At 36.8% G+C, this 24,443-nt stretch overlaps 2 protein-coding genes across 8 annotated transcripts in view; one reads left to right on the top strand and one right to left on the bottom strand.

The window, feature by feature from the left end:
- adck2 (aarF domain containing kinase 2) overlaps window positions 1-24,443 on the top strand; it is a 57,186-nt gene that overhangs the window by 7,892 nt on the left and 24,851 nt on the right. For 2 of the 3 annotated variants that reach the window (XM_079858919.1, XM_079858916.1), the window contains exons 3-4: window positions 4,685-4,761; window positions 9,547-9,680. The exons of the other annotated variant lie outside the window; for it this stretch is intronic. The gene's annotated coding sequence lies outside the window, so the exon portion shown is untranslated. The remainder of the gene's footprint in view (window positions 1-4,684; window positions 4,762-9,546; window positions 9,681-24,443) is intronic. 3 annotated transcript variants of the gene reach the window in all.
- Window positions 1-24,443, bottom strand: part of LOC307151092 (DENN domain-containing protein 2A) — a 46,324-nt gene that overhangs the window by 6,439 nt on the left and 15,442 nt on the right. For all 5 annotated transcript variants that reach the window (XM_079858912.1, XM_079858913.1, XM_079858911.1 and 2 more), the window contains 14 exons: window positions 17,127-17,213; window positions 13,408-14,358; window positions 11,540-11,664; window positions 8,554-8,669; window positions 6,357-6,554; window positions 6,018-6,111; window positions 4,655-4,705; window positions 4,379-4,566; window positions 4,136-4,245; window positions 3,944-4,013; window positions 3,338-3,415; window positions 2,100-2,240; window positions 1,827-1,975; window positions 236-413 (listed from right to left, as the gene is read on the bottom strand). In XM_079858912.1, coding sequence (XP_079715038.1) covers window positions 236-413; window positions 1,827-1,975; window positions 2,100-2,240; window positions 3,338-3,415; window positions 3,944-4,013; window positions 4,136-4,245; window positions 4,379-4,566; window positions 4,655-4,705; window positions 6,018-6,111; window positions 6,357-6,554; window positions 8,554-8,669; window positions 11,540-11,664; window positions 13,408-14,358; window positions 17,127-17,212 — 2,535 coding nt within the window. In that variant the 5' untranslated portion in view covers window position 17,213. The remainder of the gene's footprint in view (window positions 1-235; window positions 414-1,826; window positions 1,976-2,099; window positions 2,241-3,337; window positions 3,416-3,943; window positions 4,014-4,135; window positions 4,246-4,378; window positions 4,567-4,654; window positions 4,706-6,017; window positions 6,112-6,356; window positions 6,555-8,553; window positions 8,670-11,539; window positions 11,665-13,407; window positions 14,359-17,126; window positions 17,214-24,443) is intronic.

Genomic DNA, 24,443 nt, shown 5'->3' with positions numbered 1-24,443 from the left:
TGGCTGTTATTACTGATATACTGCATACATTATTTAATGCTAAACACATCATATATATATATATATATATATATATAAACATGTCATATGGCTGTTATTACTGATATTCTGCATACAGAACATTTGCAGTTTTCTTACTACATACTGCAGAAACAGTGATATGGTTGTGTACTAGTCCCAGAAACAGTAGTATGGTTGTGTACTAGTCCCAGAAACAGTAGTGTGTCTGTCTCACCTCCTCTAGCGGGAGCTCTTTGAGTCGGGCCAGGGAGCTCGACAGCAGCCCCACTATGAAGGGTGTCGGCGTGCAGACGATGTCCATCATGGAAGGTGGCAGGACTGGGATGTACGTGTGCTGCCAGGTGAACGGGTACAGCAAAGCCACTATGGCATGGCAGCATTTAGAGAGGGTGCTGAAGAGAAAGAGAGGGGGATGTGTATTCAGAATGTTAGTTAGAAATTCTCTCATAAAGTTTATATGACTGTGCTTACACATGTACACCAGAAGATGGCAGCACAGAAGAATCAACCATTGCTGTTCCCTAAAGCAAGCCTCAGTGGTACTATTGCTTATTCTTTGAGTATTTTTTAAATGGTGCATGAATTAAGAGATACAAGTAATCTTAAATTATACTTTGTGTAAAAAAAAAAGAAGCTTTTTTAGGATCATTATGATTTTTGCATTATGACATTTTATTACGCACATTTTCCCTGCCAAATTGCCATTACCATAATGCAAAAAATAAATTAATAAAAATAATGATCATCACTATCAGTTTATCATTATAATAAATTATTTATAAATATTTCTTTAAATTATTTGATTGGAGAATTTGTAAAATACTGCCATAATTAGTAAGAAAACATACTTTCTTAATTTTGTCTTTTGATTTTGGGCTTATATATGACCTGAACTTGGATGATTTTAATGGGTGATTTACCCATTAGGATAAAAAAAAAATATATTAATAATAATAATAAAAAAAAAAAAAAAATTATATATATTTTTTTTTTTCTTTTTTTTTTTATATATATATTATGTATATTAAAATATTTTGTATTTTTCATTTGGTTGCTTGTTTTCACTGAATGTATCATCTTATTTCTTATTTTCTGACAGCCATTTCTTGCTTTTTAACCTTCATGTCATCAGCCTGTCATTAAAAACTCAAGTTTACTCATTAGGATGCAGATTTCTTCTCTGATTTGCGGAACGATTCCTGTATTTTGTCTGTTCCTAACATGAATTTCATCAGCTCATCTTTCTCAAAAATATCAAAATGATCTTTTTAGGGAGGACGCTGCTCTAATGATCCCTACAAAGGGACACAACTCTCGTGACAGGCCCAGATCTTCCAGTGAGGACTAGTCTCGCAGCTTTTTCCGTAGAAAAAAACATTGGGGTTGACTTTTGTTCCCAAGGCGACTATATTACACAACAGCATTTTTCCATATCTGTCTTGAGCTGTGAAAAACGGCTCCACAAGCTGCATTTTCCCCACTCTTGCCGTGTCATATCTTTTCATTCTTCCCTCGTCGTCTTTTGGGTTCACGCACAAACACACGTGCAGATCTTCAGGGAAGAAGCTCTCGATGCCGACAAACCTCAGACTGATCCATAGGATTATCATGTGAATCATTATCATGTGTTTATTTGAACTTATGAATGCTGATTCACAACTGGACATCCGTCTACTCACCTGTCAATCAACCGTTGTACTAAAACCAGGGTTTGGGATATTTCTGGCTACATTGCTGGTTGAGATGCTTGTTAATTCCAGATGCAAACCGTATCAGAGGTGAAAGCAGGTGTAAAAGGGTCGTACCTGAGTTTATCTGCGGTGAAGATGACCCTTCGCTCCAGAAGAAGAGAAGCAAACACCCGCAGAAGCAGACGCAAGCTCAGAGAGGAAAACAAACACTCGAAATCCACATGTTCCAGACGGGAATCTGAAGGCCGACATAATTCTATCACCTGCAGAAGGAGAGGGAGAGAGAAACCCTCAAAGTTAAAACATTCTCAAGATCAAACACTCACCAGACACTTGCAAGGCCACTGTAAAAAGAAACCGTGTTCATATTCCCGGCTTTAAACTGACCTCTGTTCCTGATCCTGGAAGAAAGTTCTTGATGCTGATGGTTCTTCCCGGCGCTGGGAACGGAGCCTCCATAATTCCTCTCATAAAAGGCTGGACCAGCGCAGGAGAGATTGCTCGTCTCTTTTCTACCTCATCCAGGATCTACATCAGATGGAAATCAACACTGGTTTACATCACCATTTTCCTGAATCTATTGGGGTTTTTTTGCCTACAAAAAAATACATACATTATTCAAAATAAATAACTAAATAACTAAATAAATATTATAATAATAAGAATAAGAACAACAAGCATTATAATCAGTTTATCATTGTAATAAAACAATAATTTTTTATTTATTTTTTGCCCACCACCCATACATTATTCAACATAGTTCTTAATAAATAAATAAAACCAAATATTTTTATTCGTTTTTGCCCACCACCCAAATATTATTCAACATCCTTCAAAAAAATAAAAAATAAAAAAAAGAATAATACCAATAAGAAAAACAAACAGTACTATCGGTTTATCATTGTAAATAAACATATTTTTTATATTTTTTTGCCCACCACCCATATATTATTCAACAGTTCTAAATACATAAATAAATAAAGCCAAATATTTTGATTAGATTTTGCCCACCACCCAAATATTATTCAACATCATTCAAAAAAAAAAATAATAATAATAAGAAAACCAGTAAGAAAAATAAACATTATTATTGGTTTATCATTGTAATTAAACATAATTTGACCACCACCCATATATTATTCAACAGTTCTAAATAAATAAATAATGCCAATTTTTTTATAATTTTTTTCCCACCGCCTTAATATTATTCAACATAATAAATGAAAATAATAATACCCCTAATAAGAGCAACAAACATTATTATCAGTTTATCATTGTAATAAAAAAATAAAAAAAATGAATTAAAATGAAAAATAAAATATTATTATTAATAATAATAAAAATAATAATATAATAATAAAAATGAAAATAAAAAAATATATATAAATGATAAAATAAAATCTAAAATCTAGGATATTGATAAGAATGTTGTTCCAGGGACAGCAAGTAAGTTCTGTGCGACACAATCACAGTCACATCTACATTTTTTGTATCCAAATTTTGAAATTTTACTTCAGATATTAATGATCTATATGTGCATACTGACAAAAGCACCAACACAGAGAAGCACAAGAGAATAAATGCAAACTGAGATTGCTGAAATACTTAAAGAGCAGATGAAATACCTTAGAGAACAGATCGAAACAGCCCAATCTGCTCACAATGCAGTAGACTTCAGGTAAACGCCTCCCTTTACCACTGGGCTAAAACACACACACACACACACACACACACACACACACACACACACACACACACACACACACACACACACACACACAAACGACTGGTGAGAATGCCAAAAAAATGATTTAAAAATACAAAATAACATTTACTTCTAACTGTTGACTAGAAGTCACTAAAATGCAACCTAATGAGGTCATGTGACAATAATGTAACGCTACAGTTTGAAACATTGTTGCAGTTTTAAACATTCTACACTCTTAAAATGAAGGTTCCAAAAGAGGGTTTTCACAATGATGTCATAGAAGAACCATTTTTGGTTCCCCGAAGAACCTGTAAGTGAACAGTCCTCAAAACAACCATTTTTCTTTTAGTGTTAAGAACCTTTTCCACAGTAAAGAACCTTTTCTATTGAGTAAATGTTACTTCATTTTGCACACAGTCTGAGAGAGGCTATTCACATCTCATTCATGTTTCATCATAAACGTCTAGCCTTGCAGTCTGAATAATTATTTTCTGCAGAATGACAAATAAAGAGAGCAGCTCACCAGTAAGCGCCGACAATAGCCAAATCTTCGGCTCCCGTCTTCTCCGGTTAAGACGAACGAGAAAGTCTCACTGAAAACAACAGATTTTGATTTGATTCAAAATCGTGTAACAATGAGCAATTGCTTACCAAACGGCACAAATATGTGTTTCTAATAACTATTGAGGGGCAGTAAACCATGTGGATCCGATACCTGGGGAAATTGTCCACAGGTGCCCAGTCTTTAGCGTCAGGGAAACAGAATTGCGGAATGACTTTCAGCTGGTCTTCAGCTTCTCGCATAAACTTAAAGCTTCGTTCCAACTAGTGAGGGAAAAAAATCAGGAACACAGATGCATGAGTTTAGAAAACCTTAGGAGACATTTCCTGATCTTTCACTAGTGACGTGAACATCTTCAAGTCCAGATGGATCGGGAGAAATGAGAAATGTTAGTACCTTGAGAGGGAACTGCTGTGTGACTTCTGGTAAATACGGCACACCGGCTTTGGTTTTGTGAAGAGCCACAACCAGGAAGTACTCAAACAACTTCCTCTCCTGCAAGTCCATCAAGTCTCGCTCCAAAGTGCGATACCGACCGGTCTGCCTCAACATAGACTGGACCGACACTAGTCTCTGACTGTGAGCTAATATAGATGAGGAGGAAAAATATGATGCCTTTCCCCATAGAAGTTCATTGTGTGACTTATTTTCAGTGACTGTAAGGCCTCTTACCCTTTAGTTTCTCCTCTGTGTCACTTTCAGACTCGCTGTTGTCATCCGTCACTGTGCCGGAGAAGAGAGACAGAGAGGTCAAAGGTCACCAGAGAATCAGTATGCAGGTATTCAAGACATTTCATGCTTGGGTGCACATGTGTATCCTATAACATAACATAATTCTATCATCCCTTGGAAAAAATGGGTCAAACGCATCTGACCCAAAACTGTAAACGTGTCCATAAAGCTAAGTGGACGCACATGTGGCGGAGGCCCGGACTGTCCCACAATGCAGTGTTAAATGGGCTGTTACTTTCTAGGTGAATATGAGTGCAACAAATATGGTCATCCAAGGGTCAGACTATAACTCTTTTAATTCGATATAAACCATGCATTATCTTTCTTAAAAAATTATAAACAAAAAAAGAAAATATAGAAAATTTACAATATGTACACACACACACACACACACACACATATATATTAAGTAATAAGTAAAAAATAAATGTATTTTTAAAATTTATTATTAGGGCTGGCAAATCGATTAATCACATCTAACATAAATGTTTGTGTTTATATAATATATGTGTGTACATAACATATAATGTGTGTGTATGTGTGTGTGTACACACACATATATTATATAAACACAACATTTTATGTTAGGTGCAATTAATCGATTTGACAGCCCTTAATGTATGTTTATATATTCTTTTATATGCATGTTTTAATTTTTCCATATACATATATACTTTATTAAGTAATAATAAAGTACAAATAAACTAGGCAAGTAACGTGTGTGTGTGTGTGTGTGTGTGTGTGTGTGTGTGTGTGTGTGTGTGTGTGTGTGTGTGTGTAAATAAAAAGTAAAAATGAACAAAATAAAAAGTAAAAATAAAAACAAATATATAAATATAAACATATAATATGAGTAGCCTATGTATTTAATTTTTAGTTTTGTATATATATATATATATATATATGAAGAGTTCAGATGCAAAAGCCTCTAAGTGCTGTCTGAATTTTTCTTCTAGAATGATCATTTTTATCAAGCTTGTATATTTAAGTTCAGTAATTTCACTTAAATGACAATTAATAGGTAATTTTCATTGCCATTTAAGTGAAATTACTGAACTTAAATATACAAGCTTGATAAAAATGATCATTCTAGAAGAAAAATTCAGACAGCACTTAGAGGCTTTTGCATCTGAACTCTTCATATATATATATATATATACACACATATACAAAACTTAAAATGAAACATATACTCAATTCACATGTGATAAGCGTGAGCAATCTGAATGTACTACTCCTTTAAGCATGGCTTTAACAGGAAAAGGTTAAAATTTAGCTAAGGTATAATGTTGCCCTCACACACCTCTTCCTGAACTGGACTCGGTCGACTGCGAGACCCTCTTCATCCTCTTCTTCCCCCGGCGGGCCTCAAAGATGCCGTTGATTTTCTGCACCATCTGTTGAAAAAGAAAACAGTCACGGCCCTTGCTTTATCAGACACAGCCCGTCCAAGTCTTTCGCAAAGGAGTTTTGAAGGAAATGACTTTTTCCCTCCATTTTTCAGGTGTCTCATCTGCCTGTCACATTTTTCTTGCATTTTTATTAGCAGTGGAAGCATGCCGATGGGCCAGTGTCTCAGTCAGAACCATAAATCACTGATAAGTCAAGGATTACACTGACTTGGGCCCCTTTTTGACTGTACCTTTGGGATTTTTCTCCGCCGACGGTTGTACGGATCCCCTGACAGGCACGGGGTGTCATCGGGGCTGCTGGGTGTCGATGGAGGGCTGACTCGGGACGGGGACGCGATGCCGCCATCTCTGCCGGTCTTACGCAGTTCCAGAAGCTTGAAACTGCGTCGCTCTGAATTCTGCCTGAAGAAACCAGGCTTGGAGGAGAGCTGTCATTGAGAGATTGTAATTCAGAGTCAGTTGCTAATTTGATTGATCAGGTTACCCTAAAAAAATGTCCTCGTGTCACTCCAAACTTGTATGGCTTTGAATCTTCCATAGGACACAAATGTAGATGTTTTGCGGAATGTACTAGCTGCTCTTTTTTTATTCTTTATTCTTTCTTTCTTTATTGTGATTTCAAACAACAAAAAGATACAAATAAAATAAGATATAAAAATATAATAAGTATGTTGCAACATACTGAAAGAAAAAAACAATATCTATAAAGTATAACAATAATTACAATATGTTCGAAAAGGAGCGGGATGAAGCAAACGCTTAGAAGCAGAATGCTCTTTTCTCTTTATTTCGCATCTAATGAATAAGTACATGAATTTTTACTTTTTTTGGGAATAAACTATGCTAATGTGTATGGAAGCTTGTTTCCGCCACAAAATAAAAAAATGTAAATGATAATTGCGACTTTTTATCTCACAATTGCGAGTTTACATCTCGCAATTCTGACTTTATTTCTCAGAATTGCGAGATACAAAGTCAGAATTGCGTGAAATAAAGTCGCAATTGCGTGTTATAAAGTCAGAATTGTGTGATATAAAGTCAGAATTGCGAGATATAAAGTCAGAATTGTGTGATATAAAGTCAGAATTGCGAGATATAAAGTCAGAATTGCGTGAAATAAAGTCAGAATTGTGTGAAATAAAGTCACAATTGCGTGTTATAAAGTCAGAATTCTGACTTTTTTCTCGCAATTGCGACTTTATATCACGCAATTCTGACTTTATAACACGCAATTGCGAGTTTATATCTCGCAATTCTGACATATTTTCTCAGAATTGTGAGATATAAAGTCCAATTCTAAGGGGAAAAAAAAGACAGACTTTTTTTTTTTTTTTTTTTTTACCTCAGAATAGTTTATCTCGCAATTGCGACTTTATATCATGCAATTCTGACTTTATATCTCCCAATTGCGAGATATAAAGTCAGAATTGCGTGATATAAAGTCGCAATTGCGAGAAAAAAAGTCAGAATTCTGACTTTATAAGACGCAATTACGACTTTATTTCACACAATTCTGACTTTATATCTCGCAATTCTGACTTTATAACATGCAATTGCGACTTTATTTCACACAATTCTGACTTTATATCTCTCAATTCTGACTTTATAACATGCAATTGCGACTTTATTTCACGCAATTCTGACTTTATATCTCGAAATTCTGACTTTATAACATGCAATTGCGACTTTATTTCACACAATTCTGACTTTATATCTCTCAATTCTGACTTTATAACATGCAATTGCGACTTTATTTCACGCAATTCTGACTTTATATCTCGAAATTCTGAGAAATAAAGTCAGAATTGCGAGATGTAAACTCGCAATTGTGAGATAAAAAGTCGCAATTATCTCTTAAAATGTTTTATTCTGTGGCGGAAACAAGCTTCCATAAATGTGAATTCACATCACTCATCTAAATGTTATTAGAAGAAACCAGGCTTGGAGGAGAGCTGTCATTGAGAAATTGTAATTCAATTAAAGTCAATTCAAGTCAAGTCACCTTTATTTATACAGCGCTTTCTACAATACAGATTGTTTCAAAGCAGCTTTACAGAGATAACAGGAAAATAATGCAACAAAGTTTGTTTCTAGAAGTAAATAGCGTCATAGTCCAGCTTAAGGGAGTTCAGTGATGGATAAAAAAGTTATTAATTTAGTTCATTTATATATCTAGCCGCTCTGGAGAAAACCGTGGTGTCATCGTCCAGCTCAGTTCAGTTCTCATATAATGGTGTCAATGCAGGCAGATCAATAATATTTATTTTGCATCTAATGTACAAGTACATGACATTTTAAATTTTGGGGGGAATAAACTATACTAATGTGAATTCACATCACTCATCTAGATGTTAGTATTGAATGCTGATGGATATAAAGTACTCGCTCTAGAGTGGAAAGAATTAATCAGGAATGCTGTACGAATACCTTGGATGGAGTGTCGGGAATGGGAGAGGAAGGGGTAGAAAGAACGGGATACTTGCTCCCAAGACAGCGGCTTTCCAACTCTATGTCTTCATATGGGTTCTCCTTCGATGGAGGGTCTTTGAAACAAAATGTACACCAAGATTATTAGTAATGCTTGCTTGGCCATTTTTCAAAACCCTAATGCTATATAGATATTGATTAGCACTTTACACTGCAAAAAATAAATAAAAAATCTGTATATTTGACTTGTTTTTCAGTAAAATATCTAAATATTCTTCATTAAGATACATTTTCTTGAGAAGTAAAATGATACAAAATTATCAAAATTAAGTGACTTTATCCTTAAAAGAAGAACAATTATCTGCCAATGTGCTAAGAAAAATAAACGTATTATTACTCTGTATTAAGTTTATGTTTACTCAGTATTATTTTTCTGACCCCATTGGCAGATATTTTTCTTTCTTGTTTAAGTATGAACTCATTTTTATAAATTTTTCAGAAAACTTGACTTAATATGTGAAGTAATTTTGCATCTCAAGTAATTGTATCTTGATTTAACAATGTTTAGATATACTGAAAAACAAGTCAAAAACACTAAGTAGGAATTAAGCCTATGTGTCTTGTTAAGGATGGATGATTTAAACCTGTAGACAATAAAACAAGTGACAAAAAAAATCACAGATTTACATTTAAGAAGGAACTCGAACCATATTTAGACACTAAATACCACTTACATTTCAAAATGAAAAAAAAAAAAAAAAAAAAAAAAAACCAAGCTACGAATTTCCTACCAAACAAAACGGATTAGATTTTCATTAAAAAACAAAACAAATTTGAATTCTTTCATAATGACAGGTCATAAATCAAGTTTTCTGACAAGTTAGTGGTGCTAGCTATTGTGGGCATTTTTCGCTAATTTCCCCTTGTCAACACAGTGCCTGGTTTGGATCCGCTTTTCAGCAAACTGACGTCATGTGTTTGGTTGCTTTCCAGATGTTTGTAAGTTTGCCAGGGAATCCGCACAAACCTCATTAGCTGCGTGTGGCATCACCAGTGGCGCTAACAAGAAGATAAACTCCTAGCAAAGTCTTCGAAGAACGAACGAGCCAGAGAGAAAGAGAGAGGGGGTAAGGAAAATGTTTGAGTGGAAGAAAGGTGTTTTTTTTTTTTTTTTTTTGATGCAGAAAGCCTCTGTCACGTCGATTCATCCACCAGATGCGCCTGGTGGGAAGAGTTTATGATGTTGGGACATCCAGTTCTAGAACACAAGAGAACGTACGCTATGCTCCACGTTCAAAACCATTAAAAAGGACTGCTAGGTGCCAGAGCAGAGAGAAACGCTAGATCACTGGTAAAAATGTCATTATATAATTAGACACAACATTAAACAAGGAAGTAGGAGGATTGTGAAAACAACTTTAGCTTGATCTGGCTAGTAGTCAGACTACAGATTTATCATAATCACAGATGATCAAAGTTTAATGCCTAAAATCATCATTACAAATCATATAAAGAAATCCCAATAAACTTGTATGTAGACTGTACGATGATGACGCCTATTGAATCGTTTTCTACGACGCAAGTTAGCACAGAAGAATAAAACGTCCTCAGGATGCGCAAGTGGTAAACAAATAGAGCAAGATGAATCGCACTTTGGCAATTGTGGTTTTTATGTGCGCTGAAAAGATAAGAAGAAGCGAAGGAGGAGAATATGGACGTGGTCATGGCGAGGGAAAAGAGGCCAAATTGGCATGGCAATCTTGCAAATGATGCTTGAGGAAAGTAGTTCAGTTTCACGTTGATCAATACGCCATTTCATGTTGCATTTTTATTGGCTAGTTGTAGGTCGTAGCAGCAAACACACTGCTAAATTTTGGACACTGTCAGAAAACTATCGCAGGCTATCTTTGGTCTTTGAACCTCTCTCACTGTATGACATAGGACCATCGTTTAGGAGCCAAGACCCTGGACATGTGTACATAATAGGAAAAGATATGCTTTCTAGTATGTGGTTCTCCATCTTTTTTGGGTTATGACCCAAAAACGGGTTGGAGATCTGAAATTGCTATGCTAACTAAGGGCATTTTCAGACCTGTAGATCGTTTGCTTTGTACTTAATTTGTTACAATGTTGCATTTTCTTCTCGAAGGGCGAATGCCATGTTCATTTATGCCTAAACGAACCAAACTAATGGAGAAACCGCACCAGGTTCTGAAACAAATGCTTCAAATGAGCCAGGTGTTAAAGGATTAGTTCACCCCAAAATGAAAATTTCCTAATAATTTACTCACCCCAATGCCATCCAAGATATCCATGTCTTTCTTTCCTCAGTGGGAGAGAAATTATGTTTTTTGAGGAAAACATTTCTGGAATTTTCTTCTAACAATGGACTTCATTGAAACTGCATTGTTTTGGACTTAAAAATGATGGTAACCAATGAAGTCCATTGTTAGAAGAAAAATCCAGAAATGTTTTCCTCAAAAAACATAATTTCTCTCCCACTGAGGAAAGAAAGACATGGATATCTTGGATGGCATTGGGGTGAGTAAATTATTGAGAAATTTTCATTTTGGGGTGAACTAATCCTTTAAAAAGCCCTGAAATCACAATAAAATGCTACTAAACTAACATAGTTAGGACAACAAAATAAATTGGCTTATCAATGTTTAAAAGTCAGGAAAATGGCCTCCCATATCTTTTGTTGTTGACGTCACGGCCATGCATCCAATCAAACTCTATTTTTCCAAGCCACGGATAAGAGATCACATCATGCTGTTGAGAAGACTGATGTGGGGTAACCCAAACATAGAGGACCACTGGTGAGGTTGAGCAAAGAAACACCAATGTTTGTGATGGCCTTGTCTCAATTTGGTGCTTATTAAAGTTTCAAGCTCCTGGGCTTCTGGGAAATTGCTCTGTCAGGTGCACAGTCAGAGAGTCAGCCAAGTTTTACCCAGTACCATTGTGGTGCAGTGCATGGTCATACCTAGGATATCCTCGTAGACATTCTCCTCCGATAAAGTGCGCGTGAGGCCTAGCTTAGATAGATCGTAGAAATCTGCTCGACAACCTTCGGCTGGCGACTGTAGATCTTCAAACTCGTAAGACTTCCTGCAGGTTCAACAAATACAAATAAAACTCGCCATTAATATAAAGATCAAGAAGAGGCCAATTAAGTCCACAGGAAATTGGAGAACTTATAGGTCCTCTGGTTTAACGTACAAGATTGGACTTTGCACAGATTAAATTAAAAACAGACCCCCTTTCCACAGAGAGGACTCAAGATTAAGATTGCACCACAATGTCAAAAGTTAAAACGTATTTCATAGATGGGCTAGACTGATAAATGCTACCATTAAAACTGCATCTCCATAAAGACTGAGGACGGTAATCCTTTAGGGGAGTCTTGGTTTCAAAAGATTTATTTTCACATTAGTGTGACATAAAAATCAGATGGTAGGCTACTAAATTTGCGAGGTTCCTTCAGTCCACGTGCCATTTCTCCAGTGAGGATCTCTACGTATGGAATGGCTCGTACCACTGAGTGCAATATGAGATGAGGAATTACGGGTTTTTAAATCCTGACAAATTCACTGTATGGATGTATTAAGCTTCCAAAGTAATACATCAAATCACCTTTATTTATATAGCGCTTTCTACAATATAGATTGTTTCAAAGCAGCTTTACAGAGATAACAGGAAAATAATGCAAAAAAGTTTGTTTCTAGAAGAAAATAGCGCCACAGTCCAGCTTAAGTAAGTTCAGTGATGTTTCATTTTTGTGTCAATGCAGGCAGATCAATATTATTGTTGAATATTAAATTAAATGTTAAATTTAATGTCCCCAACTAAGCAAGCCAAGCCAATGGCAATAAAGGTGGAAAAAGGCGAAAGTGGCAAGGAAGCAAAACTCCATCAGGACAGAATGGAGAAAAAAACCTTGGGACTGCGTGACTGGATTTAACAGGGGAAACTGCGAAAACACGAGTAAAACAAACGATTATCAGTTTAATATGTTGGACTCGATATATTGTTCCTAACAACTTACCAAAGATCCAGTGATCCATGGACATTGAGATGCAGCCAGGATCGTGTTTCCTGACATTTATATGTGCCTGATTTCAATGCCGGGGAAATACAAAGCAAATTTGCTTGTGAACTCTTTATATAAATTCAATATAGGTAGGTCTAGATCTGTGTGATCACTCATATCAATGTCATATATCGTCATGTCGTCCAGCCCTAAAACTTGTATAGTTTTTTTGTCAGTGTTTACTTCAAAACATCCAATTATGCAGAATATACGATGGTAAATATTTAATTGATGAGTAGTCAATACAATATATAACAATACAATATACAGGGTATGATTTTACCCCTAAATTCAGCAAATTGACACAAAATTATTACTGCAAATCCACCTTTCATTGCCTGGAACCAGTTATTTCTATGAATTGCAGTGATTCATTTGCTTCTCTGTTTTGTAGCTTTCAGCAGTCTAAAAAAATATACTTGTCAAAACTAGTTGTACAGTCAATCTCAAAGCTCTTTCCCGTTTCAGATGTGTTTTTCGCAGATTGTTTTGGTGACGTTTTTTGAAACATAAGCTTGGCAAACAGTTTTGGAGATTTCAGTCCTTCTGATTTCAAATAGATTGGAGTTTTTAGGAGTTGTGCAAACTGGAAGTAGGTGCCCAGGGATGGCCACCAAGTAGACTGACTTGTTTACAAAAAGGACTTTGTTAGATGGGTTTAGATACCCAAATGAGGTACAAATTTTCCTGATGCAATCCAAACCCTGAGCTCATTCTTAAAGTCACATTGGCTGAAAGTCCTCACATATCAGTCTTCTTACCTGTTATTAGCGTTTCGAGCTCGTCCGGATGGTCTTCTACAGACCCCTGGTGGTGGAGGACAGGAGGGAAGGGGTGGCGGAGGTATGGAAGGTAAAGGGGGAAGATTTCGTTTACCCTTGACAAAACCGTGGTTGTCCACAGGGTTGTTTGTCTGTGTGTGGTGCTGAAAGGTTCTTTGGGGTTTTGGTAAAGGGTTAATGGAAGGAGCTCCAGGTTCACTGTAGACGTTCTCAGGGTCCCGACTTCGACGGCTGCCAGATCTCGCCACATCTAAAGTCCCGAAGATCGGCTCAGCGGCCCTTTTCTCTGCCTCTTCCTGCTCCTCTTTGGAAGCTGGGCAGAAATAATTGCCTGGCATAGACAAGGATGATTTGGAAGGAGTCTCCTTCATCGCTTGCTCAAGTTTCTTAATGTGCGTTAGCACTGACTTTTTGTCCTGACAAGTTTCTGTCATTTTCCCCAATGGGGATTTTGGGTCCAAAATCCATTCTTTTTCTTTCACGGGTCCCTCAGAAGTGTGCAGAGGTTCTCCAAACTTACTACCATTCTCTTTGCCACAGTTCTGTCTCTCCCAGTTGAAAAGTCTCTTGCTGTCTTTCCTTTGTACTTCCGGCTGTGCCTTCTTCTTCCCACCTTCAGGTTCTTTCGGTCCCGTCGTCTGGGTGTTTGCCCCGGTGGTCTCCGTTTTACCTTCCCATTGGGAGATCTTGTCCCGAATGCTGGCAGTGCTTTTAAGTCCTGAGGGCGTTTTGGGGGACTTGCTGCAAACGCCCAAGCCGTTCTCAATGGGCCGAGGATTGGAAGGACTCTTATGGGCAAGCATTATGTTGTCTCCTGGGCTTCGGTTGAGGTTGCTCAGAGATGAGAGACTGTCCCCAACCCCACACAGGTCAGGCCGCTGAAGCACCACAGATCGGGCCTGGTCAAGCTTCAGTCCGCAGCAGTGGAGCCTGAAGAGACCACAGGAAAGATGCTAAAGTCATCAAGAGTGTCTGAGTCATTAAATGATTAGACAGCAATTATAGAGTCTGTGCATTTGAAGATCACATTTCAAAAACATACTTCACACATAATTACATTTTCAAAATTACCAATTACAAAAATCTCACAACCACAAAATTACAAACAAAGCAGTCTACTAGACAGTAAAGTGCTACTTTAGACAGTATTCAGCCATACACCAAAATGTTCAGAGTTTCCCCTTTGGTATTGGTATTCCATTGTCTAGACTTTCAATTGTAGAACAAATTAAAATGACTTTTTAAATGTACATTTTTTTAAAGTTCAAATGAGATGCAGATGGACTTGCAGTCAGAGTGTCTTCTTTCCTATGTGGACAAAAAACACAAGCCTTTCACTGTATAAATGAGTCACCATCAGCGCATCTAATTGAAGGTTATGAATCGGCCGCAAGCCCTTCTGAAAGCTCAACTCCTCTGTGAACGTTTGACCTAATGAAGTTCAAGGGACAGGCGTGCATCTTTCTCTTTCTTTAATTGGCTCAGTCAATAAACACAGCCTTGGATTCTGTCCAACAAACAAACAGAGTTAAATGTGAACCTAGAAACTTTTTGTGTGTGCTAACGCCACAGAATTTTACAGGAGAATATCTTCACCAATATGCGTCCAAATAGTGATTCCTCTTTTCAAATACAAACTGTTGGCTCTCAGAAAATTCAAATAAACTTTTAGCAACTTTCTTTTGGCATGTTTTTTTTTTTTTCTCTCTTTCTGGCTAATGTATCTCATTTCATGAAGCTCAAGGCAGCCAAGAGGAAAAAGTAGGTCAAGCTCCAAAACCCCAAGGAAGAGAATTGAGAGAGAGAGAGAGAGAGAGAGAGAGAGAGAGAGAGAGAGAGAGAGAGAGAGAGAGAGAGAGAGAGAGAGAGAGACAGGGGGTGAGAGGAAAATGAGGATTGTGTAGGACAAAATATGATTGTCTCTTTCTTGTCGTCTTCAGGAATAGGCTTGTTCAAACTCTTGCATGGGACATCATCCATCATCAGCCAGGATATAAACTAAAGTCTCTTCTTCCTGGCTGAGTTAACAGGATTGGGAACATTGTACAGTGAGCTGATGAAATAGCATTTGAAGATAGCAGAACATGAAGAATTCTCTCTATTTTTCAACTGGCTAAAGATACACACTACGCCTCTGTGTACCGAAAAGGCTTCATTAAAGTGAGCTCACTCATTTCGCCCATTCTTCTGCAGGTTTTAAATCTTTTACTAACACACTATGGCATTCCAAACCACCATGGGTTGGCAGTACCAAAGGAGTTTAATTAGATTTCGGTAAAAATAACTTTCACAGTTAGGCTTGTCCCAAAATTACCCTCAATATCCCACCTGGGGATGTTTATGAAGTCTATCAGTGTTTACCTTACTGGACATGTTTAGTTTTAAAACTGCAGTGTATGAGGGATGTGGCACAGTCTGTTTGCTGGGAAACTTAAGCATGGACTAAAAGATCTTATGAACATGTCATTTAGGGTATGATTTTATACATTAAAAGAAACAGTAAAGAAATTGCAGTACCAAAACTGCCATCCCAAAAAGAACAAGCTAGCTTAGAGTTACACCTATAGTAGTACACGGTTTTATTAGCTAATTTCTGTGTTAGACAATCAAGTTGAAGTCTCATTGTTTTACTGTAAGCACTGTCAGTCAGTAGTTTATTAAAGGTGCACAGAGTAATTTTTGGCTGTATGGTCCTGATCTGTATACTGACACTTATTGGATTGGATAAAGCGTTATGCAAAACAATTTTTTTAACCCCCTGGAATCATTCAATGAAATGATTGTACTTTATTTTAGTTCAATAATGTTTTTTATTTCATATTTTGCATTTTTAGGGGATTTTATGGTACTAGATTATATTTATGCAATAGTTTATAGTTATAATCCATTTATTCACTTTTTAAACATGGACTTGAAAATAACATTTCCAACTTAAACTGTCATAAATCTGGAATGCTTTGGAGCACAGACTTAAGTTTGATCTCTTTTCAAAGACGACACTTGGCAGAGTATTGCTAAAGTAAAAATTAAAAAGTGAACTTGAAAAAAATACAAATAAAATTGTAGATTTATTGTTATGAAAAATGATTTTTTTTATATGAAATATACATTCAAAACACGTTTTACTCTAAAACCGTGAGAAAATCAAAGCTATAAATCTAAACAAGCTGTATACTAAATTTGAGGTTAATATCACAAAAAATTAGCTTTCAGTAAGATTTTGTTTGTGTGCATTTCCATTGCATTTTTGATTGCGAACAATACAAGTGTGACTAGGACCGTTTAACCTTAATGAAATCTTGTCCATGATTTTTGTGTGTGTGTGTGTGTTCACACAGCAAGTGCCAAAACCTTTACCAAGTTTTGTACCATTCCGATAAAGTAAAAAAATTCTTAAAAAAAAAAAAAACAATTATAAATTTTCAGTCAAAAATGACCGAACAGCATCAGAGAGTTAAGTAGAAATAATTTATTAAGTGCATTTATCATGTGCATCATTTTAAGTGACCAGTGGCACCAAACAGAACAACAAAAATAATGAATAATATTTAACAGTGCTTCCTTTGTTTGATTAAACATATAGTTTAATAGTCAAATTCACACTCAATTCAATTGGTATATGGAAGGCTGGAAAGCTGAAAGCTTTAACAACAACAGCAACAAATTAGCAGAAAATTAAAGGACTTAGTTGTTCATACCCGTTTGCTGATTGGTAGATGCAGTCCTCCGTGTTTGTACAGAGCAGCAGTGCTCTCCCGCCAGTCATGGTGCTAGCAGATGGCATCCTACACACACACACACAAACAGACAGAAATAAGCATTTTTGGACAATTAACATGGAAATATCATAGTTTCAGGGATATATACAAGGATAGCATCATTTCTGTCAGGACCACTATCGTCAAGCACATCCACGCAGCCTAGCATGGATAAGAGCAGCAATAACCCCCCTAACGGTAAACAGAATCAACAAGAATGTATTGCAGATATCATTAATGTCAATATTTTAATGTACAACGTAATTTGAGAATTTAGTCTGATTCAAAGGGGAATCAGAATGCCAAATCCTGACTGAAGACAGGTGGAGCTGGGGAGGGAGGAGGGTAATCCGCTCCTGAGAAACGCGATAGCTGTTGATAATACTGAAGGAGCTTATGAATACAGTGATAGGCGTCGTAATCCTATAGGTAGACGTTTATCAGCTGAGAGTCACTAACAAGTGACTAATGTGACCTGCCAGAACTAACGCTACGCTTGATTGTATTCATTGAAATTGCTTGAAATGCCATGCATATACCATTCTATATGAATATGGCATTCACTACATATCAAAATAGCATGGTATCACAATCTGAAACCATCACTGTATGCACGAGTTAGAGGAAACTGGGATTTGGGGGTTCCCTAAGGACAGCCCTAACTGTACCATGGTAAATACACAGTACTTTAAGTTAAGAAATATTGGACATTTACAACAGTCATCCATTTATCAAAGAGCAGAATCCTCATGACACAGGAGTGGACTCAGTCCTGGAGGCCGGATGACTCACAACCCAAACACAAAAGACTATAGTCAGAGAGTTTACAACAGACTGGTTACTACGGTTACAAACATCCCAGTTTTGCTTCATTTGGGAAATCATCACTCTTACTCTCATAGTGAGAGTCAGTGATCTGAACAAATGTCTAACGTCAGAGAAACGTCACCCGCAAAATATTCAAAAAGTTAGAAAAGGAGACCAAACAGAAAAAAAAAGAAAAAAAATTGGGGAAAAAACTCAACGTGACCTACGACCTCTTCTCTCTGCTCTGTGTTTTAAAGGAGCCAGTAATTATCAACCAGCCAATAAAAAAAATGTGCTAAGCAGCCGGGGCTGTTTTCGAGCAGTTCGGACCCTCGCCACACAGGTGTTACCACTTAACCAACATATTTGGAGAGGATTGTCGAGTGTGTGCGTGTGCGTCTGTTCTTTTTGTTCTGCCAAACGGAAGTATGACAATGTCCATGGGACACAAGCGGGGGTGCAATATAAACGAACCCCATCTGTTTCCACGGCCGGCGAGCGCCATTCCACATGTGCAAGAGCTCAACGATTAACCCACATTCCCAGCATTCTGCCACCACTGGAGCCGGCCGTAAAAACCATCCTCTCCGGCTCAGATGACGTAAAGGTTACCAAACTGTGCTATTTCGAGTCTACCACGGTGCCTTGAGGCGGTGATTAGGCCTCTGGTGTGTCGCGGGGCTTCAGTGGTACTCAGTGTGTTGATCTATCTGTGGGCGAGTATTCAGTGGCATCATTGGTCGTCTTTCTGAGCGTCGGCCAAGAGCAATAATGAGAGATATTGTTGTGCTGTGGAGTTTCACACTTTGGTGTGGAGAGCCCTCTTATTTTGATGAGCAATTAATGTAAACCATCCAAAACTTTTGGTACTAAACGGCAGAAGAACTGAAAAAAAAAAAAAAAGAAATTTGAAAAAAAAAAAAAAAAAATATATATATATAGTATTTTTTCAATAAAATAATAAAATAAAATAAATAAAATATTACAATAAAACAATATAAAAAAATTAAGATGTAACATTGATAATTATTAAAAAATATATATAAAACAAAACATTATATAATCATGTAAAATAACTTAAATTATATTTAATATTAATACATTTATTTATTAAATAATTAATCAGATTAATTAACAACGGTACTCTAAGATAGATAGTCTAGTGACTTCTAACTGTAAAACAAAGTATTGCCATTGTACGTCAACATTCCCACACAGAGGATATAATTTCATTAAATTTTAAATTACAATTAATAATTCAAATAAGATCCAAAACCCAAAAAATTGACTGAAAGAAGAAAAAAAAATTATACATGAATTATTTTAAATTATTATCATTAAATATAAATTGCCGATCTTTCTTTAGTTTGCTGTCTTTTTCTTCTTCTTTCTATCTTCTCTCTTTCTCTCGGGCGACCTACAGCCCTAAATGATTTTCAGCTGTGTGTGTGTGTGTGTGTGTGTGTGTGTGTGTGTGTGTGTCGAGTCACATGTTTGCAGAGCAACATCAGCGCCCCCCCCCTCCTCTCTCTCCTTCTTCTGAAAATGCAAAGAATAGAGAGAGAGAGAGAAATGAAAAAGTGAAGAGCCAAAGTTTGAGCATGCCGTGTATAGCTGAGCTGCAATGTAACAATCTATTCAGTCAAGTATAGGTGGAACATATCGTTTGTAAATTTGTATAATATAACTTATAAGTCGTTTAACATCTGCATGCATGCTTAGAAAACAAGCTATATGATATGAATGTCTGTAACACAACATGGACAAGTTATGTACCAAAGATCAATACTTTGTTTGTTACCTGAGTGTTCAAGTTTGTTCAAATGAGCAATAGAAACTAGTAACACCACTTAAAATCAACTCATCCTGATAGCCACAAACAGTAAATCTGTATTTACAACCTTAATTTTATGGTCTTTGTTCTCTTCACTATTGTTAAATGTGACCCCTGCGAGATAAGGCGACTTCCACAAAGATGAGGAGAAAGTGAGCCATCTGTTCCAGCCAATAAAAACCTCTATATGACCTGAGGGACCTTTACTGGTCCCGCCCCCTGACCCGATGCCCATCAGCTGATTGGATGACAGGACGATCATTGTTCTGAACAGAAAGAGGATTGGATTGGAGAAATGCAGTTCAGTAATGCTCAGTTTTACTGCTCTTTCATAGTTCAGGGGACTTAATGGAGCTTCCCGTAATGTTTCTCTGAATTATCAGCTTTGTCTCAGAAGTTTCTTCTCTATTTCCTAAGAATATTTGCAAATAAATGTGTTTAACGCAACTTTAATCGCATACTTAAAGTATACTTGCATAGGGTTATTCCGTGTCAGCTCAACCAGAGGGATGCTGTGAGCAATTATTTTGATAGAGGGAAATAAGATATATTTCTAGTTTCAGTATTATTTGTTTTTCAGACATTAATCTTTAAACACAATAAATATCAGCAGTTTAAAAACGTACCTATATTTGGTTTTTGACCACTGAAAAGGGGAAATATTCAACAATATGGACATGGAGTCGCATAGGGATCCCCATATCTATGGGATTGAACCAATAGGACCTTAAAATGAAGATTCCAAAAGAAAAGTTTATTAAATAGAATCTAGAAGGATGTTAAGATAATTTTTTAGAGTTACAGGCGTGCATAATTATTTTGGAAAATTTGGAATTTTTATGGCACTCAGAAAGAAATGTTGTATTCAGTTGTGTTGATGGGAAAAAACTAGATGCATTTCTAGTTTCAACATTATTTGTTCATCAGATATTCCTCTTTAAAAGAAAAAAAATTATCAGCTGTGTAAAATGTGTACAATTGACCAATTTACTCATGGAGCCGCATTAAGATCTCCATATCTCTGGGAATGAACCATCGAAGGCCTTTAAAATGAAGATATCAAAAGAAATGTTTGTTAAGAACCAGAATCTAAAAGGATATTAAGATATTTTTAATACTTCTTGAGTTACAGGCATGCAAACTTGGGACATGATGTGCTTTTTCCCATTTTTGAACTGTCACCGTTGGCATATAATGCAACAAAGATTGCTTAAATCAACAGATTAAACTAATAGATCTACCAATCTCTGTGTGAAAATGAAATCATGATGCTGCCATCTTTCTAAAGTCATTTTTACCCGCCTGTAATTTGGCTCCAAATCTCAGGTGAAAATTGTAATTTTGACCCCCTCGACAAATAGTGGATTACTAAGTCAATATACAGTACATTCATTACATGTAATATTTTGGCTTTCATCACTATTTATTATGTTTGTCTCTCTTCAGAATAAAATATTAGCAAAATTTGGTTGACTTGACACGGTATGACCCTATAGCAAATCTCAACTGCTTGATTGCTTGCTTGCATCGTCGCAAAACGTAAATATTAATCGCACAGCTGTAATCTGCAACTGTAAAGGAGTCGGAAATTCTCGTCCAAAATTTTTGCACGTTAAAAAATAAATACGACCTCATGTCGTGTCAATCACATTTACCGAACACACGTTTGCCTCCGAAACTTTCGTCAGTCATAAAAAAAAAAAAGTTTTTCGCATCTGTAGCAAACATTTTGAGAGGTGTTTTGACAAGTCAGAGCCACCGAATGACGAATACGAAAAGATTTCGGACTCAGTGTGCAAGGACCTTAAGATATTATAAACATAAATAACCACTAAACGTGACTTTGCTATAAAATGAATGTGGATAGCAATGAGAATTTGCTCATATTGTTTGAGCATTATTGAGATCTCTTTTTAAACCCAATAGGAGACACATGAGAGATTACTTGATTCTCTTTATCACTGGAGAAACATTTGAGACATCAAAAAGGCCACTTTTAACTTTTGAGGGCATTGCAGTTCTGTCAGATACTTAATATTCATTAGATAAGTGTACAAATCACATGATCACATGAGTGAAGGACAGCGAGGGTCATCAGAAGCCCTCAGTAATGTTATGCAAGCGACTAACAGCAGATCTTTATCATTCCAGAGAGACACACAGAGCAGACACAGAGGGAAGAGATGACATGCTTATTCAGTTAGAGAGCGCAGAAAACGTTTTTTTTCTCTTTCTTTTCAGCAGACAAGAAAAGCTTTTAGTGTGTGCGATAACGGCTGCAGAGTAAACATGTCAGTTACAGATGGTTTGTGTGCTTGTTTTGTTATACTTATGAACTTTTAAGCCAACTAAGACCTTTATAAATACACAAATAATGTCCTGATTGAAATCTCAAAATGTGTCTGACGTGTTTTTTCAGATTTGTAGCACAAAAACACTATAGATATGCACATTCTTTTTGTGCATTGTGCATTATTATTCCAAAATGTGTCAGCATAGAGTCAGAATTATGATGCATATAATAAGTACTGCAAAAAACAAACCTGTAAAGTTTGTTAATTGCAAAAAGAAATGCATGGTTTTTTTTTTTTACAAACAGAAGCTGGAGGTCAACACAAGTATAAGTGTACAAGTTCTGTGTGTGAAGCAGTTATTTAACTTGGCAAATTTCCTTGGATTCAGCAAAAGAATGTAGATTCGTCACATTTAGTGTACAGCATTATATGAGTGGAACGATGTGTAAAAATGTGAGTGTGTCAGGCGATGTGAGGAGGAGACCTAATGGAAATGGAAGACCATCTGCGTTTAGCTATAAATCTTTTCATTTTTTCTCCGTCATTCTCTCTCACTCGGATCAAGACTAGCTAGCCAAACCCTTCTTGCAGAGCTGGATTGTAGGAGGGTTTCATAAGGGACATTCATGAACACACACATGCAAACAAAGGGTCAGATTCACAAAAGCCAGGTCAAATCCGCATGACATCAGCGGGAACGTTCCAGAATCCGGCATTACGGACCATAATTATGTTCATTCACTGATACTGTAAAAAGAAATTCCAGGGCTTTTCTGGTTTTCAAGAACTACAATCAGAGATCGCACTTATCAAACAATATCTTTAGGATTTTTTAAACTCAAATTACAGATTTACGGTATACAAAATACAACTTACAACAAATGTAATCATATATATTAAATACAAAGTATATAATGGCTATTATTGTTCAATAAATTCTATTTTATATTATAATGTTGGCGTACTTTGTATTGAGAAAAAGGTCTGATGGGGGTTTAGCAGACGGGCTGCAGTGTTAATTTTGCGTGAAAAGATTGTATTTGTGTGTGTTTTTTCGATTTTTTTATTTATTTCATATACAGTAGTCAACATTTGAAGTGGATGAAAACCTTTCATCAAAGTTATACGTGAATTTTGAACACCTGTTCTCATCTTAGGACAACTTTGATGAACTTTTTTGATCCACTTCAAATGTGTGCTACTGTATACTGTATTTAAATAAGTCAAGCACTTTTCAAGTACCTCTTCATAATTATGGCTGTTTTCAAGGGTTTTCAGGGCTTACATTTCAAAGTACACTCACCTAAAGAATTATTAGGAACACCATACTAATACTGTGTTTGACCCCCTTTCGCCTTCAGAACTGCCTTAATTCTATGTGGCATTGATTCAACAAGGTGCTGAAAGCATTCTTTAGAAATGTTGGCCCATATTGATAGGATAGCATCTTGCAGTTGATGGAGATTTGTGCGATACACATCCAGGGCACGAAGCTCCCGTTCCACCACATCCCAAAGATGCTCTATTGGGTTGAGATCTGGTGACTGTGGGGGCCATTTTAGTACAGTGAACTCATTGTCACGTTCAAGAAACTAATTTGAAATGATTCGAGCTTTGTGACATGGTGCATTATCCTGCTGGAAGTAGCCATCAGAGGATGGGTACATGGTGGTCATAAAGGGATGGACATGGTCAGAAACAATGCTCAGGTAGGCCGTGGCATTTAAACGATGCCCAATTGGCACTAAGGGGCCTAAAGTGTGCCAAGAAAACATCCCCCACACCATTACACCACCACCACCAGCCTGCACAGTGGTAACAAGGCATGATGGATCCATGTTCTCATTCTGTTTACGCCAAATTCTGACTCTACCATCTGAATGTCTCAACAGAAATCGAGACTCATCAGACCAGGCAACATTTTTCCAGTCTTCAACTGTCCAATTTTGGTGAGCTCGTGCAAATTGTAGCCTCTTTTTCCTATTTGTAGTGGAGATGAGTGGTACCCGGTGGGGTCTTCTGCTGTTGTAGCCCATCCGCCTCAAGGTTGTGCGTGTTGTGGCTTCACAAATGCTTTGCTGCATACCTCGGTTGTAACGAGTGGTTATTTCAGTCAAAGTTGCTCTTCTATCAGCTTGAATCAGTCGGCCCATTCTCCTCTGACCTCTAGCATCAACAAGGCATTTTCGCCCACAGGACTGCCGCATACTGGATGTTTTTCCCTTTTCACACCATTCTTTGTAAACCCTAGAAATGGTTGTGCGTGAAAATCCCAGTAACTGAGCAGATTGTGAAATACTCAGACCGGCCCGTCTGGCACCA

The sequence above is a fragment of the Squalius cephalus genome (assembly GCF_949319135.1).
Source record: "Squalius cephalus genome assembly, chromosome: 23".
Classification (NCBI taxonomy): domain Eukaryota; kingdom Metazoa; phylum Chordata; class Actinopteri; order Cypriniformes; family Leuciscidae; genus Squalius; species Squalius cephalus.
Note: the sequence above shows the minus strand (reverse complement) of the source record. Positions and strands in the feature narration are given on the sequence as shown.